This window comes from Centrocercus urophasianus, unplaced genomic scaffold (assembly GCF_019232065.1).
Source record: "Centrocercus urophasianus isolate 14NV4802_14NV808 unplaced genomic scaffold, USGS_Curo_1.0 seq_28, whole genome shotgun sequence".
NCBI lineage: Eukaryota > Metazoa > Chordata > Aves > Galliformes > Phasianidae > Centrocercus > Centrocercus urophasianus.
This window is the reverse complement of record NW_024884844.1, coordinates 14,261,979-14,281,126: the sequence shown is the minus strand read 5'-3', so window position 1 is coordinate 14,281,126 and position 19,148 is coordinate 14,261,979. Positions and strand designations below refer to the sequence as shown.

The 19,148-nt window shown below is 41.2% G+C and overlaps 1 protein-coding gene across 10 annotated transcripts in view; it reads right to left on the bottom strand.

The window, feature by feature from the left end:
- The window catches only part of PKP4 (plakophilin 4), a 64,580-nt gene that overhangs the window by 39,749 nt on the left and 5,683 nt on the right, over positions 1-19,148 (bottom strand). For 5 of the 10 annotated variants that reach the window (XM_042827059.1, XM_042827056.1, XM_042827055.1 and 2 more), the window contains one exon: positions 6,914-7,044. In XM_042827059.1, coding sequence (XP_042682993.1) covers positions 6,914-7,039 — 126 coding nt within the window. In that variant the 5' untranslated portion in view covers positions 7,040-7,044. Of the gene's footprint in view, positions 1-3,887; positions 4,026-6,913; positions 7,045-11,725; positions 11,795-19,148 lie in introns of those variants that run through there. The other 5 variants (XM_042827062.1, XM_042827064.1, XM_042827060.1 and 2 more) reach the window with 4 other exon arrangements.

Below are 19,148 nucleotides of genomic sequence, written 5' to 3'. Positions count from 1 at the left end.
AGCAAAAATTTAACTTGCTTTGTTAATCAGGGTGACATTTTGGAACCTTGACATAGCTTCAGGTTGTTTTGGGCTCAGACAAACAAAATCACCATTAAAAAAAACCAAACACCTGGCTTTCCCTAAACCAGGCATTCAATCTTCTTCCATGTCACAAAGCATCCTGATTTTAAAATAGTTCCATACTTACAGAAAAAAAATCATTTACCTTTCCATGAGAACAATTACACAAACCACGAGGGCTAAGGGAAGCAGATGCACCCTAACCTGGGATTTTAATAAATTCCTCTTCTGAACAGAACTCTAAAGCAAAGTCCTTGTAATCCCATGACCTGATGCAAAAAGTATCATAAACATGACAACATGTGGACCACAGCAAATCTTACTGGGAAGGAAGGATGCACTACCAAGAAGTTCGTACAATGTGCAATGGCACTGAATAGCACAGACCCAGTCTTCAGAGTCTGATCCCAGGCCTCAGCCTGCCGCCCCTCCGTGCGATACCAAAGAGGGACACGTGCAGCCTGTCAGCTCTTGGGGCAGCCTGAGTTTTGGAGAGGAAACATAAAAGAGTGTATTAAACAAAAAAGTCAAAGGAATTTATACGTGACAATGTACTGTCCAGTTCTAATATAGACGAAACATACCTCACAGCCAATTCACCAACCCATCATTAATTAGTTAGTGGAAAATGCCCAGATTTACAATAAATGTAAATCCTGCGTTTCCAATGAAGTAACAAAGTTTACATTGAAACAATGGATGCTGACATCCGTCTCTTCTTTACTTCAGCATTTGTGACTGTAGTTGTTAGGTCTAAAGGACCTAAAGGAACTGGGGCTGTTTCATATCATTTGCATTGCCCCTACTCTTAAGCTTGATTAACCACCATTTATCCTTCATTTTGGACCTCAAAGTCAGTTCCATAAGAATAAATAAGAAGAATACACAAAACCAAAAAGCTTTTGTAATTGTTGTTTTAAATGCAGGTCATAAGCTGATAACAACAAACTTGGGAGAAGGGGGAAATAGCACTCTAAAAGAACACCTACCACTAATGTGTGCCTATCAGGTAATACACTATTTGTATTTGCAGGAAACTATTTGGATTTGTTTCTCTAGCCAGCTGCTCTGAAAGGAGTGGGATGTGCAGGATGCTCCATAGAGTGCGACACAAGGCTGCTGGCCGAGACCAACATCAGAATCAACTAATTTTTATAGCACTGGCTTGCAACAAGATGACAGGAGTCAAGTAACACAAAGAGTATGCTTGTTTTCGTTTGTGGAACATCTACGTGGCAAGGGAACACTAAAATTATATATGCAGATGACAGCACAGACTTCCATACTGCATGAAAGAGTAACCAAATCTTCTGAAACACATCCATTATAATGCATTGATCAGAGCTATCTTTTTCTTCCAAAATTGAAGAAAGTACTAATTCTATTAGTATCAGTAACATCTGCTGGCAGTAACTACTCAGTGACTTCACGAAACCAAAAAAAAGCTATCTTTTTAGTGACTTCTCAGGCAGAGGAAGCATACACGTGGTTCAAGAAACAAACTACGGAAAGGCAATCACTGACTGCAGGCAGGCAAGCTTCCAGAGCTCTGTAACTTTCCTCTTGGAGGCAGAAGGCAAAGCTTGCATGGGGTGCTGATATTGTGGTGTATACCATAGCTGACCAAAAACAGAGCTAGGAGCTCTGCTGCCAAGCAGTAACTGCTCCGCAATGATACTGCAATCTCTCACACAAGTCACTTTACAGTCTTTGCTGCCAGAAACCACGGATGAGACAATTTGTATCAACCCTGAAAACACACTGCTGTCTTCATTTCAGAGATGAGTTCCTCTTAGAAGCTTGTGGCTCTCTGCCAACTGAAAAGAAATTGTGAACACACGCTGCTTGGCTATTAAAACAAATACTTGAAAACAGGTAAGTAATGGGAATGTAATTTGTTTGACGGACATAAAGACCATTATTCTCTTTTTGCTAGCTTTGGACAATAAGTGATTTAGAACAAATTGTGTAATTACATGATAATACAGCATAGCAGAGATATGATGACCTTATTTTCATTAAGCAGGAACTTTTCTCCTTCAGTAGTACGGATAAAAATGAGGACTCAAGATTCATAATGTTGAAAAATAAAAAGAACCTTTTTCCCCACCTCCGGCAAAACACAGGTAACTTAGAGCTTTATTTGAAGGGTGGGAAGTCCAATTGGCCAACTGAAGGCTTTCCAGAGTCATGCAAGAATCAGCAGCGCTAGCACAAAGACAACACTTGTACTCGTGTAGCCCTACTCATCAGACCGGGATCAGGCCCTTGGAATGTCAGACATGATGCTCTTGATGCCACTGGGAGATGCATCTTGTAGCATCTTTCTACCAGTTCTGAATGGTACCTGAAACAAGCTGTGGCAGAATAAGGGCCAGGATGGGATGTTATGTCGAGCTGCAGTAGCGTTGTGATACGCTAAGCTGTTTGAATTGCCAAATGTCACTTTGTAGAACCATTCAGCTGAGCCTCTTTCAGTAGTTTGAGTCAATAAAAACAGCTGGCAACCTACGGAAACACAGCCAGCACTTGAAAGGAATGCTTCTCCCCAGCAGTTACTGTTTCGTGGTCAGCTTCAACACACAACACAGACCCACACAACTCTCACTGCCTGTGAAGGTATGAATGGTGCTAAGGAAAGACAACAACGTTTTGGACATTTCTAGGACACAGAAGTGCAAAAAAGCAGAGGACACACACAGCTAGGTTCATTTGCACCTTCTTCACAAAACAGGCCATGTGGAGTCCTGCATGCTCACACCTGCTGCAGTTCTGAGGTAGGTTAAGGAACTGAACAAAACACGCTGAATAAAATATTGTCCCAACTTGAATACTGTACTTCAGTGACCCGATATTTGAATTTCTCTACCACAGTCTACTGAGGCAAACACTAAACTTTTAATTAACTGCATTGGATCAGCCTTAAAGTTTTCAATAAAAAGGTTTACTCATGCACACAACCACATTTTCACACTCTCAGTATCTCAGTAGCTTCCAAAATACAAGATAGAAAAAATAAAATTGGGCAGGGTAAAGAGAACCACAGATTACAGGTTGTGAAATCACACTGCTACAATGATTGGCTGATTACACTTACTCTGTATTCAATAGCAGTAGACCATTAAAGCCCTTAATACTTCTATGCCTGCACTGTTCACTGGCCTGGTAAAACCATTTAGTGCTGCTCTAGCAGAAGAGGGATCAAAATTTAAGCAATTCATACAAAAGTACTCTTAGTCAATGACAGAAAGGAAGAACGCCACTTGAGGTATTCAGTGACTTCATTCGAGCACCATTCTCTTTGAAAACTTTGTTACAATGCAGGATATTTTAAACTGCTGCTGAAGCTAAGCACACTGTATGCAAACTGCTGCTCAGAGGTCAGTTGCTGCCGAGCAGAGGCTGGTAATGCCACAGCCTCACAAGACCTGTACTCTAATATACCTGATGGGTACTCACAGGTTCAGGCAGGCCCTTCTTCAAAGGGAATTTCTCATCAGAAGAAGCAGTGAAGACTACAGGAAAAGAATCTCAAGAGCCATCTAAATAAGACTGTACTTAGACAGCAAAGAAGCAAGAAAAAATATTAGAATGTTTCTTAGTATGTGGTTCAATGTAGTTCTAGAAAATGAAACGTTTTTACTGAAGTGCTGAAATTAAACGCTTCTAGAAAAACACTTCTGAAACCCTAAGAGATTTATGATTACACACCTACAAGCACATCCAGTCATTCTCTCTCTGTTATCACCTACTTAAAAAGGAAAAGGTGAAAAGCTGTCCATCTTTAAGTGCCAAAAACAACAAGACCATACGTATATACACACATGGTTTATCTGTCTGCCACCGTTGTGACTGCTTCTCCCTTGGCACAGAAATCAGAGGCAGTATTTTCACGTTACGTTTCAAAGCTGAAGCCATGGATAGTTCTTCCTGTGAGACCTCCTCCTCTCTCAGCCCAATCACTGAAAAGGAAAACTATCACTAAGCAGGAAATTAAATTCTAAACCATCCAGTCACACATTCGATCTTGTGTATTCAGAAGCAATTCATTTTAAATTTAGTAGCATAAAGCTTGCACTTGTAAAATGGCAGCGGTTCCAGTAATCTATAATTTCACGCAGAGAAGTAGCTGACAGCCAGCTGCCTTTGTGTTTCCAAGAAGGAGAGCAAAACCCCCAAACAAAAAGCAAACAACTGAAAAAAAAAAAAAAAAACAAAAAAAAAAAAACAACCAACGAATAAAAACCCCCCTACTATTGCTATGAAACCAAACACTGTCAAATCCATACAACTACTAACAGAAGAAACACATTTCAATCTCACTACACTTAGAAATTCCCTGCATTCAAAGAGGAAATCTGCTACCAGAAATGCAACTTTGTTAAGTCAGTTCCCACCGATTTTCATCCAAACCTGTCAGGCAAACCAAGAAGCAAACCAATCAGGTGAAGCAATGATCCTCCCTACCCCGTCAGGCTGCGATAGCAGCAGGGGCATCACGTATACTCTGTAGGGATGCGTTTTAGATTCAAAAAACTGAGCTGTGTCAGAAGAGCACAGACAAAGCTGGAAGCAGACTTGTTTTCTTCACTCTTCTACTGCTCATTACAATTAATGTTTGGTGAAAATGGCTGCTCCCCAAAAATATAGCCAAGAGACTCAGACAGCTGCCTGACAACTTTGTCTCAGTGAGGGGAGTGCTCAAAGCTCAGCCTCCAGTTTGATAACAAGGCTGCTTCAAACTGATTTGCACTCACATGAAGAAGAAACAAATGGAGAATGTATTTGAAATGGCTTGCAGGTTAAAGGGCTTATTAATTACTGTAACTTTTTACATAGTCACATACGTGCCACTGGGGCAGACGCTGCGTAACAAAGTGACTCAATAAAAGTACCTGCCTATTTCAGAACTATTACTGCAGTAATTTTAAAAGTTTTGGTCACATTAAGATTTGGTACAGTTTAATGAATAAAGTTATTTTTTCTCCCTGAACGGTGGTTCCACTCTAGTAAATGTTTCTGAAGTAATGAATTTAAGGTGTGGCAGCTCTATTGTACAAATACCAGATCCACTGCAAATACAGAGAGATTCCTGACTAAAAGGAAGTTGAGCCATAGTAAACATCACACTAGCTTCTTTTCAAGCTTAATAAAGTAAATAACTGCACTGGAAAATATTCTGTTCTGGGCTTTCTGCCATACAGGAAGGGTGTTGAACATGTCAGTGTCTGTCTGTAATTAATATCAACAGAAAAAAATAACCAAAAGCTGCAGATTGGTTCTTACTGCCTTCACATTATTTCCAAGGGTGAAGCACGACTTTCCTTCCACCCATTCTAACATGCCTATATGTCTTTACAGAGCTGGACCACAGTTTTGATGTTTGTGTTTCACCAACTACAAAAACACAACTGTAATTTTTTTTTTCCTCTTGATCAGAAAGGAGTAACTTAATAGTCCATATATTAATGGTCTTTTTCATGAAAATGAGAAGAGGTTTTAATCTCCTTTTTAAAATGAAGAAATATTCCATGTCAATTTTTTCTCAAAGTAAAAGATATAAAAAAAATGGTTTTTGGGTAAGAAAGGATATGTTAGCAACGCCTTTTTTATATACACTTCTGTATCAATTTGATGTAGAGAATGCTGTCATAATGGTATGTTCATCTTAAACAATATCACATTAAAATTGCACAAAGGCACCTCTGGATAGCAATCCCAGCAGTTACTGGCTGGTGATCATTGGGAATTGCAGTGCTGTCATTTACTGCAGTGCAACTCGCCATCTGAGCTACCATTTCGAGCTTTCCTTTGTCCACAACAAAAGAAAATGGACTAACTTCAAATCACCACAGACGAACTTTTGGCAAACAAATTCTAACTGACAGTTGTGATAAGCTGACATCACAAGACCAACAGTGTTTCACATGAGGTGACTCAGGATCACTTTAACCCAATTGACTGCAATTACTCACATCTTGATAGCCTCAGGCATTAATTTCCTTAACGCAGGAAGATCAGTTTCAACACCACCGAGAAATGAACAGGCTGCCTACTTCCATCTCAAGAGCTTTTGAAACAAGTATTCAGCCATGAGAACGAAGATCTAAGTTTCATCATCTTGCAGAAAGTTTTCATTTAAGACTGAAGGTTCCACAGGTACCAAATCTGTTTGTATCCAGACCACATAATTTAATTCTTGTTCGGTTCTGTTGGTGTTTGTTTTGTGTTTTTTTTTCGTTTGTTTTAATATCAATGGTAGACAAATAATAACGTATCAAGTGCTTACACTCAGGGTTGAATTTATCAGGGTAGCAATTTACCTTAAAATGTCTAAAACAGACACCAAAACACATTTATTCTGAAATTTGTAAGTTACAATTTCTGTACTAACCCAAGAGAGACGATGATCACCTATTATTCTGACAGTGAAAACCAAACCATTCTCTCTATTCCTCCCCCCAACAAAATCTTCAGTTAGCGTGTCTCCTTATAAAACACTGCACACAAATGCGTGCAATGGACAAAAGGGTCTGGATCTCAGAACTGCATCAATTCCACAATGTTGGTGGATTATTTTCCCTACATTTTTGCTTAAACAATAAACCTGCATCTCAAATCTGATTTATAACAGCGCACGCATTGCAATGGGCACCAAATACCACAATGATGATTCTCTTTACTGCAGTTAAATGATCCCTTTCAGATTCTAATATCTGACCTATAAGATACACTACATTAACAGAAGGAAATAAATTTCAGAAACAATGTTTCTTTCCAGCAGTGTAGGAAGAAATGATGGCTACATCTGAAAGAGCAGATTTCTGAACTACTAAAACCAAGCCCGTACCTGTTCCTTCACAGAAGCTAAAATGGTAGTGGCAGTGGCCTCCGGCTCCATTCCTGGGCTGGTGGAAGTTTCCTGCGTTGTCTGCAGCCCTTCTTCCACCATTGGGGTCTGCTCAGGGGCTGGCATTTCGCCTGCAATAAAAAACATTTTTTAATAGTTTACACTTTTTGCCAGGGACATTCAAGTAAAGAAAAGTCTTCAGCATTACATACTCTCATTTTTTCTAAAATCTTTTCAAACTTAACCAGAATGGCAGAGAACGTCAATGTATGTCAATATGAGTACTGTGCTATTATTGTGCTTCATCTTCACAAGCTGAAATCAGAGCGAAGTACAGAACATAAGGGGCAAGCAGACATTACCAGGCAGCACAACGTTTAAAATTTATTTTAAATAAAATATGACATTGTAACAGTTAACAAACACAGCAGAATCCAGGAGGTAAAGTGAACGCTAGTATTATGCTTGTATTGATCCCACGTCTTCCTACTGCCTGTGACGTGCCTCTGCTCCCTGCCCATGGCGTGGCCAACAGCCACAGTGCCACCTCCAGGTGCCCAGGCAGGTTTACCCTGTGCTGAAATGCCTGTGGGTGAGTCTGAAGGTGACTTTCTCACAACTGGTGCCAAACTTACCCTTGGAGAAGACACGTAAAATGCTATCACACTGTTTGCACGCACTATGTTATACGTGATACTACAGACTACCTGCCTTGCCAAGTATCACCAAACGAGCATCTGCCCACGCGTGTCTATTTTTGACAGAACACTGTTATCCGTCATCCATTTCAATCTTTTAATACAAAGGCGGCCACACCAGAATCTAACCTTAACCCTGACACACATCTGAAGTGTCAAAGACCCTGTTTCTATAAGAAACAGTTCAACATTACAGAAGGTGTAACATAAAAGTGCTCTGAGGGTTATACAGAAAGGTTTTGAAGAGCCAAAGCAACCGATTCTACTTAAGATTCTGAAAAGGAAAAAGTAAGCTTTTAAGTAAGAGTCAACTCTTTCACTGAGCCATAGTGGCCCAAAGAATTGTGGAACATGTTTGGATTGCCCAGGTCCTACCTGAAATTTTAAATCATTTTCCACATCTCTTTTATGACTACAACTCAGCACTGCAGCTTTCTAAATGGATTGTTAAGTTTGCAAGCATGTCATGAAGTAATGAAACTACAGAGTCAAGCTCTTCCTTAATTTAGAAGCATTTGTTAAGAGATCATAAAGTCAAACCTCAAAAGCCCTCCCGAGTTACAACTGTGGGACGCATCCCAGTGCGTCCTGACCTGAACTGCAACCACGGGGCACCCACTGGGTGTCAGGAGAAACGCAAAGCACAGGCAACTAATACATAAAACCACATAATTTAGGAGATGCAGCACTACTTTCTCAATTGAACAGAGTTACACATGCCTGCAACTTTAGCTCAGTTAAATATTTAGTGATCACACTTTTACATCTTCAGCTCTTTCTGAAGGTTTACCTATAGGTCACCGGAGATAAGATATATCTTAAAGCATTAAATCAGTGTAATACTTATTCCATCAAACTAAAGAGATTTCTTGATTTTCTTCCCTTTAAGGCAGAAGGGGGAGAAAAGTGCAGTAATTCTCTACGTTAAAAAAAAAAAAAAAAAAAAAAAAAAAAAAGGAAAAAGAAAGAAGAGATGAGCATGACAAGGTCAAGCTATGATGTCCACGGCTTTCAAAGTACAGTGTCCAAATGAATACTTAAACTCAGACCAACTAAAAATCTCTACAAAAATACAGTGTAACATGCACTGCTTTTTCTCCTCTGTAATTTATTTGGTCGCTTCCCACTGTGACACTGAATTAGATACCCTGCCAACCGCCTGTAATAAACTCGTGTAGCAATGCAGTCAAGGAAACGGACACCCAGAAGGCACAGACATTTCCCTGATCAGGAAACACACATTGAGATCATATTCATAAAAATCAGGTGAACAGGAATCAAATTAATTACTAATGACAATATCAGGGTTAAATGTACATCTGCCTCAGTGCTAAGAGGTGTCATTAGAGAGATATACCTTACCAGACAGGCAGCTGTTTTAACTGCTGCCCTTTCAATTAATGCTTTCCTTGGCAAAGTTATTGACTTTCTAACCTCGATACAAAGATGAGCCATCTGCTGGCTCGGATCCTACACACAGCTGGGTGCACAGCTCACCTCACCCAGCAGAATGCTCACTGCCTGCTGGGGCAGCTGGGCAGCACAGAGCGGCACGGGGCCACGCTGCAGCACAGCCTGCAGAGCACAGCGCCGGATTGCTGCTGGAGGGAGGGACCTCACCTGGATTCCTAACACCTGCTCCTAAGTTTGAAGTTCTCCACTTAAAAGTAAAAGAGAGAACAGAAATGGTGGCCATCTCGCTGTTGGCTGGATTTCCCAACTAGAAGCAAGCCAGAAAACAAGTAAAGCCATTCAGTTTGAAGTCTGTAGTCTGAAATAGTCTGCTTTTGAAAAATGGCAGCCTTCCCTTCCTCTTCACTATGGAAGCTCCTTAAATGGTTTCACGAAACCATGCAGCAAGATGGATCGCTGCAAACGGAGCGGAGACAACTGCCTGGACTTGCTGGAGTAAACTGTCTCTGCGGAGGACGCCTATTGCCTGCACTGCGCACGGTTAGCTTGGTCACCCAACACACAGAAGCACTGAATCCCGACAACCTCCTAGACATTCCCCTTGCCTACAAAAGCAGCAGACTCCTTGGCTCCCAGCATACAGCGGAGCAGATTCATCAGCTCTCTTTAGTAGCTTGCCAGTCCTGGTTTTCCCACTGGACCTCCGAGCATGCAGTTAAGTTCTAAGTTGCCAAAATGGGTATTTCTTTCTCTTGTGTCTGTTCGAATAGTTAGACAGCTGCAAAGCAAATAGGTCTATTGAACTGATCCAACACAAAGCTACGCTTGTTCTCTGTTCTTCCTTCCCCCCGCTCTCCCAAGGTGGGAGGAGTTGGGTGGTATTCTTCTGTCCCAGCAGATCTTGCAGCCATATAATCATTGACAAAAGGAAGGACCCAGAATACGATTGAAGAGAAAGAAGAGATATGAGAAATCACTGGACTGAGGGTAGGAACCCACACATCAAATCTTTCTCTCTAGTTTCTGCTCCCCACCTTTCACTGCCCCTCCTGCTATTTTCACAGCAATATCCAATATATTTGTGAGAGCAATCGCTGTCCTCCTGTCTGCACCCCAAGAACCCAGACCTTTCTATTTTCTCTGCAAGACAGTTAAAGTGGTACTTTTCCCCCACAGCTTCTTCCTTACTTCCTTTCATATTCCTCTTGCCTGCCTTATTCTCATGATTCTCTTGAATTTTCTCCTTGCCTTTGTTCCCTGTTTCTGAGCCTCCTACTGCTGACCTGAAGTCAAAGTACAATAAAAGCCAAAGCAATTCCTGCTGAAGAGGCAATGCAATTCTTACAAACAGCCAACTAGCACGGACTGACAGTATGTATCACATGGCAGAAACACAAGGAAAACAGCAAGCAACATCTCAGCACTAAAAATCCTCAACATTTTATCCCCTTGCACAGATCACAAAAGCAACAAAAAAATGGATTATATAAAAGATATCTCAGCACTACAAAAAAAAGAAGGGCTTTAAAATTTCCAGACAGACCAAGAGTCAATATACTTCAAATATCACACGGAAGGCTAAGCGTTCTGTTAAGACATGACCTTTCTATAGGGACACTGCTAGTGCACGAGTTTTGTGCAAATGGATTTAATTATCCGACGAAAACATGGAAGAAATTGACTTTGAAAATGACAGCATAAATGGTCGAACAATTGTACAAACTGAGGTCCTCATTAATAAAAGAGACCTCTGTGCAACTGAAACGCCACTTGAGAGGTGTAGATAGTTTTACTATCTTATTATAAGTTAGCTTTTTCTTCTTTATCTTTTCAAGATATATTTTCTCTTTCATCCTTCTCTATGTCCATACAAGTTTAAAAGGTATCTGGTGCTACATTCTTTTAGAAATATTAAAAGAGTCACCCCAGCTTTTGGGTAAACAAGTATTTGTTACAGCTCCTAGTAAAAGACAGTATTTTTTTTGCCGATGGCAGCATACTTCATTCTAGTGAGCAGGCAAGATTCAACATTCACAAATATCCAGTTGTAACACGCTCACACCATGAGTTTTTACAGCTTTCAAACCAACCATTCAAAAGAAGAGATCAGACAGGTACAGCGGGGCGGCCATTTTGAATGAGCGCCTGTTTACGATCGCATCTTTCGGGGCCTGAGGCACCATCTGTGGCTTGCCTTAAAAAAGAAGAATTCTTACATCTGAAGGATGTCTGAGGAGCACTCATGCTTCACACAAGCCACTTGGCAAAAAGTAGAGTTTCAATAGGCTAAGCCATCAAGGCTCCTGTGCCTTTAAGATGACACAGACCTCAGATCTGAAGCCCTCCTCTGGACCTTCTCCGATCTGCGCTGCCCAGCACAGTTGGGGTTGATGATGTCTAGGACAGCATATTAGAGCACACTGCTCAAAACTGGTTACACAGGCTAGAAAAACAAAGAGGAGACTTATCTGGAGTGACAAAGGCCAGTCTTACCGTGGCACAGACAGAGGGGGAGAATGGCTATACGGTGGCACAGACAGATTTGTGCATTTTTTTCCCCAAACACTATCAAATGACAAAGATATTCATCAATTATTAATTTAAAATTCTCAGTGTCGCGTTGGAACGTTCTCAGTCCTGGGTATGGAGCTGCTCAGAACGAACGCTGCACCACGTGTAACTAAAACACTTCTGGCTTTACCTGGATACTTTCACAAGTTCCTTAAGGCGACCGATGGGTGCTCCTGCTCAAACGACTTCCATAACAACATCATATTCCTGAGTCCGTGTTGTCCAAGAATAACTGCCAAAAATCATGGCTATGATTAGCAAGAACCTTAAACAAAACAAATTTTTCATCAACTGCTGAACATTTTACTCTTAGTGTTTCCCTGAAACAGAACTACACAGCAAAACTCAGCGCTGCTAAGAAGGCTCCACGTGCAAACTTCTACGCACAAGTTAGTTTGAAATTTTACACTTAAGGAAATTATTCTCTATTTTCCAAGCCTGAAACTTAAAAATTGTGCTCAACCATATCTATGTAGGCACACTCAGATCAAGAAGTTTTGCCATGCATGAAAACCTCTTTTCCTGATGGCACTTCTGCAAAAAGTCAGGTCAACGCTACATTAAATAGCACCAGTAATTCTAACTGCTCTCTGAACAGACATCCACGAGTGCCAGTTGTACACAGCAGTCAGAAAATTCATACTGAAGGAATTTCAGCCTTTCAAGCGGCCTTCCTGGTCTGCTAAGTTAAAGAAGCACACCCAGCTCTGCGCACCGCGCTCCAAGTTGAATGGATCGAAAAGTCACAAGAGTCCAATTGAGGCTACGCAAAAATACCTGTGGGAGTTGCCTGTTCTTGGATATAAAATAGAGACTGAGGGAGAAAACTGATTAAGAGCTGAAACATTGAAGTTACTGCATGAAAAGCAAAACAACCAACAAGGATAACATCTAGAAGCCACACTATCTTCTTACCAATGATAACAACTGTGTCAGTATCTTCTCAATAGGATACTGAGGAACTCTCGCTCCCTTCCAAATTCGGGCCAACTTCATGTTTATACTTTTTCATAATTACTCATAAAACAACATTTCCATACTCATAATTATGATTTAGACATCCCAGACAATTAATACAAATATATTTAAATAAGCAAATCTATTTACAACCAAAAAGGATACAGACACGACCAGTTAGTTTCACCACACTTCAACGTGAAGCTCAAAACGGGGGCCTTAAAACACAGCTATCAAAAGCAAATCCTCTCAGTAACACGAGGTAGTTGGAGAATTACACAATTCTTAGTCTTAGAATTCAACAACTAATTACTGGTCTAGGGGATTTCCATTTTCAAAACAGAAAAGCATAGTGCAAGCAGGAGCAGGCAAGTCCAGGACAACATCAGTATAATAACTCAGGAAATGCACTCATGGATGACAACAGCAGAAAAGAATGCACTTCCAGACTTTGCAAGATTGCTATTTCATATAATGTTTAAGCAGTAATTGCAGTTAGAGGCATACCTTTCCATTTTTAGAGTGTCTTACTTTTGCTTTATAAAAATGCCTACAATTTCAGAGAGCTGATAGTGAAGTAAACTGCAGACACCAAAGCAAGGAACAGCAAGCAGCTGACAGGAGCACCCCAAGCCAAACAAAGCCTGAATACCCTTCAGCAGAAAACAGTACTAAACCAACTCCTACTTTAAAGAGAAATAAACAAGAAACACATGTACTACAATGCCACAGGAGTTGAGAGTTTTACGTGTACCATTTGTACCTGGCAAAAAAGGAAACATTTCACTTATGCCACTTATTAGTTATCTTTTCAATACCATATGCAGCAGAACAAATTACAGGCATTAACAGGATCCACCTAATTGCATTTTTTGTTCCCCTTTTTGTAAGAGAGACTGTTTTGAATCCAAAATTTCTCAAATGAAGCCTTTCAAAGGCACGGAAGAGGAATGAGAAGGTTTCACCTCTCTTTCCTTTCTCTTTTAATGCTCACCTAATGAGTTCTCTGTTGGTTAAGTTTGCACAGGGCCAGATAGAAAAAGCTGCCAGCAACAGAGCAAACGCTGTCTCAACATGCCCAGCAAAGGAGGGGCACAAACAGGGCTCAAAAATCTGCCATACGCTTCTTCCCTTTTACAGGAGTATATATAGCACCTCTTTTTTTTTTTGCCCAAGGGAAACACAACAACAAGTAAATGAAAAGTGTATCCATTACGTAGCTGGAACATAACATCTGCATATAAAAGATGTTACTTGAAGAAATAATTAAAAGGTTTCTTGCTCGCAACAGCAAGTACAGTTTGTAACTTGTTTCTCTACAGTATCTGCTAGTTAACTCCAAATAGCTCTCAACACACCTTCTGACAAACATTTTTAGAATTTTTTTTATGTGCTTTAAAAATAGATTTCAGTGAGGCCAGTAATGCAAACTTCAGAACAACATATCCAAATACGGAGAGGTAAGCGCAGGCTCGTCACCACCTCGTCCCGTCTTTGCCTGGTTTTAATACTGATGCTGCTTGCCAACATCCTCCCGCTAAGGAACAGAAGGGCACAGTTCTGTTAACAGTTGTGTCGGACACGGAAACAAACAGACGTACCTCAACTTCCTGTTTACAGTCACCTGAAGAGGCGGCGTTTGCTCGAGCTGAACTGATGGCAGAACACATCTGCGGTTTTCTGGGTCATTTCGGTCTCAGCCCAGCGAGGGGCCGTGGGGCCCAGAGCTCCACCAACACCTGGCAGCTGCCCACTGCAGGACGGTGCTGCTGCTGCAGGCCCAGCACTGGAGGAGCTGCAAAGGCCTCCCCTGCGACGCCTGGTGCCGCAGCACCTGCAAGGCCGCGCCGTGTGCCCAAGGCCGGCTACAGCCCAGGCTGGGGCAGCGCAAGGGAGCCAGGCCTCGTCTGGGAGAATAGAGCTTGTGGCTTCCAAAGCCTTCAAAGGCAAAGTTGCCACCACCACCACGTCTACTTTCAACAGCAATTAGAATATAAATGTTCACGCTAAGGAAAGGCTGGTAGTACTGTTATGTGAACATAACAGAATGAACCACGGCACCAGCTTGCGCACTTCGGAGAAATCTTCACAAAAGAAAAATGTCATTCACCAAGACAGCACGACAACCTTCAGCTTCCCACTGAATTCTGATGATCTGATGACCTAACTTCGGTGATGGCCTATTTGCAACAGATGGAAATACCTGGGGCCATGCCAAGTACAGGCTCTAAGCTAAAATTTCAACAGGAAAGTTCTCCTTAATAAGCTACTGATTCTGTGTCTCTACAAAAGATTGTGCCATCACATTTCCAACATAGTAGTTATAAATTAATGAATAAATCAATCAGCTAATTTTAAGACACAGAGATGAAAGCTACATTCCAAGGACAGGAATAGTTGCATTACCAGCCTTGAACCTTACAGAGATGTCACCTCTCTGGAGGCTGCACTGCAACCGGTCACACAAATGCATTCCTTCACTTGGGAAAGGACAGATCTTAGAGCACAACCATTAAGCACCTTCGTGAATCTGCAACAGCAGAGAAGGATTCTTGCGGCAACCTCTCTAAAACTTCAGGCTGGAGTTTCTATCGGAAACAAATAGTACTCACAGCTTTTACTTTTTAAGATCCAGCTTCTCTAGACCCATTTGTGTGTGAATAATCAATCATGCTAATGGTGGAGTGCAGGTTTTTCATGCATATGGTAATTAAAGAGCAACTAAACCCACAAATAGGTTACTTAATTAACAAATTCAAGCCCGAAAGATTTAACAGAAAAATCAAGTTGCCTACAGAACTCTTCTTCTCAAATGAAGCTGTAGGGCCACCCCATGGCATCCCCTCAGCCTCCTCTGCTCTGGGCTATCACACTGCTACCTCCAATTTATTTTTTCTTACAGCAAAAACGTACCTTAGTATATAAATAAAATAGCATCTACCATAAAGGAAGTCAAGCTACTTAAATCACATCAGTTAAAACAGCAGAAGGCAGCCAGCTCCTCTGAGATGTGTTTAATTTACAGTCAGTATAGTTTTGATTCATTTCCCACTGGAAAATATCAATATCGTGGTGATCTGCTTGCCTTCACACTGTGACAGGACCATTTTAATTAGAGCTCTTAAATAAAATATATACAAATAGCTTCACATAATAGCTAGGCCTATTAGCCTACAGTCTTACATTTAGCATCCATCCATAGCATTACAACAACGACAAGTACATCTGGACAGACACAGAATTTTTAGAATCACACATTCAGGTTCCACACATAGTTGAGTACTTTATGCACAGAAAGTTTGCTGACATTTCTGCAGACAGAGGTGCTCTCGTGCCATTCACAAACCATCAAGACGGACAGACCAAGTCATACACCTGCTGTCTGTGTCTGACAGGATACTGACGGCAAAAACAGCAACCACAACACATTTAAACACAAAATCTTCACGGTTGATATCCCACAGGTTAGAATCATAGAAGGGACCTGAAAGGCCATCCAGTTCCAAGCCGCCTGTCACAGGCAGGGCTGCCAAGCGCTGTAGCAGGCACTGATCAGGCTGCCCAGGGCCCCATCCAACCTGGCCTTCAACACCTCCAGGGATGGGGATCCACAGCTTCTATGGGAAAACCAGAGATGCAAACCAAGCTGAAGGTGACATTAACCTGCCTAACTTGAGACCTCGCCCCAGACCTCACAAGAGGTGAAATAATTTGTAGAGTTTTTAGTTAAATGGACAAACCAGTTATCTTTCACTAACGACTTTCAGTTGACCTTACAAGCAGCACACTGATACTTCAAGATTAAAGGTGCAAACTGACGTTTGAAAATAATTAGTTCAAGCTACTGCAGCTCCCTCTTCTAGTCCTATGATAAGAATTCACATTTTACATTCATCTGGAATAAAAACGGGACCCCATCCTGTCAGTGTACAGCTAGTTAAAATGGCTAAGACCACAGCTACTGTAACCAACCCAAAATAAGCAACACAAGAGGAACACACAGCTGTAGCTCCCACAAGAACTGTTAGCTTATAGGGGGAGGCACTGAATGCCCTTTAAGAAAGTGCACACATAAATGCACACATAAATCACCATTCTATCTGAAGAGAAAGTACAAATCTACACAAGTTCTACACTGTGAAATGTTTGACATCCACACATTCTTTGGTCTAGATGAAATGAACTTGATGTTGGCCAGGTGAGATGCACAGCCACCAAATCTCCTAACACACACTCCTAGGTAGAACAAGGAAACAAAGTCAGCCATTAGTGCTGCATCATACAGCGTTTTGGGGTCCCCTTCCGAAGTAATGGAAGGAATATACTATACCTGCAAGGAAGAGCAGAATAGAAAGCCGATGTGCACTTGAAACCACAGAGCAGTTTCTATTTGTACACCATTTAAGATGCAACTCTTACAAATTTAACACACTACATTGTGAGACCCCACCACACCAAACTGCTTCATATTCACACACACACACATAGAATCAATCAATGAAACAACACTAATGGGGAGTCTGAACTCTGGACCTCATTAGCCTGTTCAGCAAGGTCCTTTTCAAAGGAAAAGGCAAACGGAGTCACTGGTACTAACAAGAAAACATCTGCTTACCCCAGCACTGCACAAGAGATTATTCAGTGCATTAAAATAGGAAAATATTACATATTAGGCAATACCATATCCTCACATATAGGCATTGTCTCAGCTTGGATTGTCTTCTTTCAAACAGAGCCTCAAAAAGTCCAAAATTAAATGCATAATGAGTAAACTTGTGTACCCATGAGAATGTAAGAGCTACAAGGGCACCAAGCCAGGGGTGCAGCCAGCACAGCAATCCCAGCCAGCAACGGCCTGGAGCAGATGCTCAAGGAAAGTGGAGAAGTAGCAGCTCTGTAACCCAGGTTTATCTCCCAGTCATCAAGTATCGGATTCAGCTGAAGTAGAGGAACTTCATGCTAAAACAGATAAAAAGTTCTAATTTGCAGGATCCTTCTAAATGTTATGTTAAACAAAGGAAAAACATTCTGAAGGAACACAGAAGGTATTTCTCAGATTTTTTTTTTTTTAATATTCTGTAACAAATTTCATTTTACAACCTTTAAATATTACGAATGCCAGACTCTTGCAGCAAAGGATGCAGAAGAACAGCAGTTATTCATCTGTTGGCTGTAACCAACATTTGACTTTGAAATTATTGTTTTGAAATACACTTAAGTGCTTTGAATTTCAATGGACTACACAATTCCATGCAGATCCTGCTGCCTTAGTTTAAAAAAAAAAAACAAAGCAACAACAAAAAAAACCCTGTTGATGAATATAAATATAAAAGAGTAGTATGTATGCTGGGAAGGTAATGAAATAAAAGTGGTAGTAAATAATCTGCTTTATTTTCTATTTAGTTATTTATTTTTCCATCTTTGCTCTCCTGTTCAGTGCTGCTATGAATTGCCAAAGGTTTTGTAGCTGGTTGTTATTTAGTTAATGCCTGTTAGCAGAATGCCATTGCACAAGTCTCACAGTTAACAGATTTCATACTGGGGGAGAAAAGCACTCGCTACAGCTCAGTTTTTAGTATTAGAAGGCCTTTTTGCATCCAAGATAGAAAGCTCTAGCAAAGCTACAATTCTGTGCAACACACACCTAACTTCAGCAGGCTACAGACCATCTCCAAGTTAAGAGAGAGCAGCTAAGAGAGCCTGGACGAGGTGCTGGGCAAGGAGGGACACAGCAGAAGTGACGCCTGCTTATTTCAGTGAGCGGGGTGGAAAACCTCAGTTAGGAACAACCAAGGATTAGCTCAAATCGAGGCATGGGAAACTGAAGGACTCGCACACCCAGCGTCAGCAGTTCTAGATTTTGTAAAGACCACCATTCTGTATAAGGAAAGCATTCACCTGCTGGAGCACAAGATGAAGCATTTCTGAACTGCTACCACAGTGACAAAATGCAGCTGGAAGGGGGCTGCCATAAGCTTTCATACGATGACATTTTTTGTAGAACACGCAGACAATCTCAGCAGACGCAAACCGCCATTCTGAAGGAGCAGGTGACGTGGGGCAGGGCTGCAGAGCGTGGCCCTTCATCTTCACAGCCTCAATCACAACCTGCGTGCCCCAGAACAATCAGCACACAGGAGCATCTTCAGAGCTAGCAGGAAAAAAGCCCCAGGCACTCATGAAGCAACTGAACACCAACCGCCCTAGAAATGCTGCACTGGTGCCAATATTTGTTCATACTGATACATTCTGACACTGAAGTTACACCTAAGTGAACTTGTCTCCTAACCCGGTATCCCTGTCAACCACTTCAACTAGCGGAGACTCGTGCATGATGCTGTGTGAACAACAAGTGAAGTCCTACACAGATTATCTTACTGGAACTCCTAAAATCTGAACGTGTTAGAATAACCTCAGAAATTATGTGATGCTACGCATAAAGCCTTCTTTCCTGTACAAAAATTACCTGGAGTATTACCAGAATATAATACCCTTTTTGTATTTTAATTCGAGAAACCAAAACATCAGGAAAACTTCAGAAACTGACACAGGAACACTTGGAATTCCGAAAACAGCCTTATTGTTCTGCAAAGAAC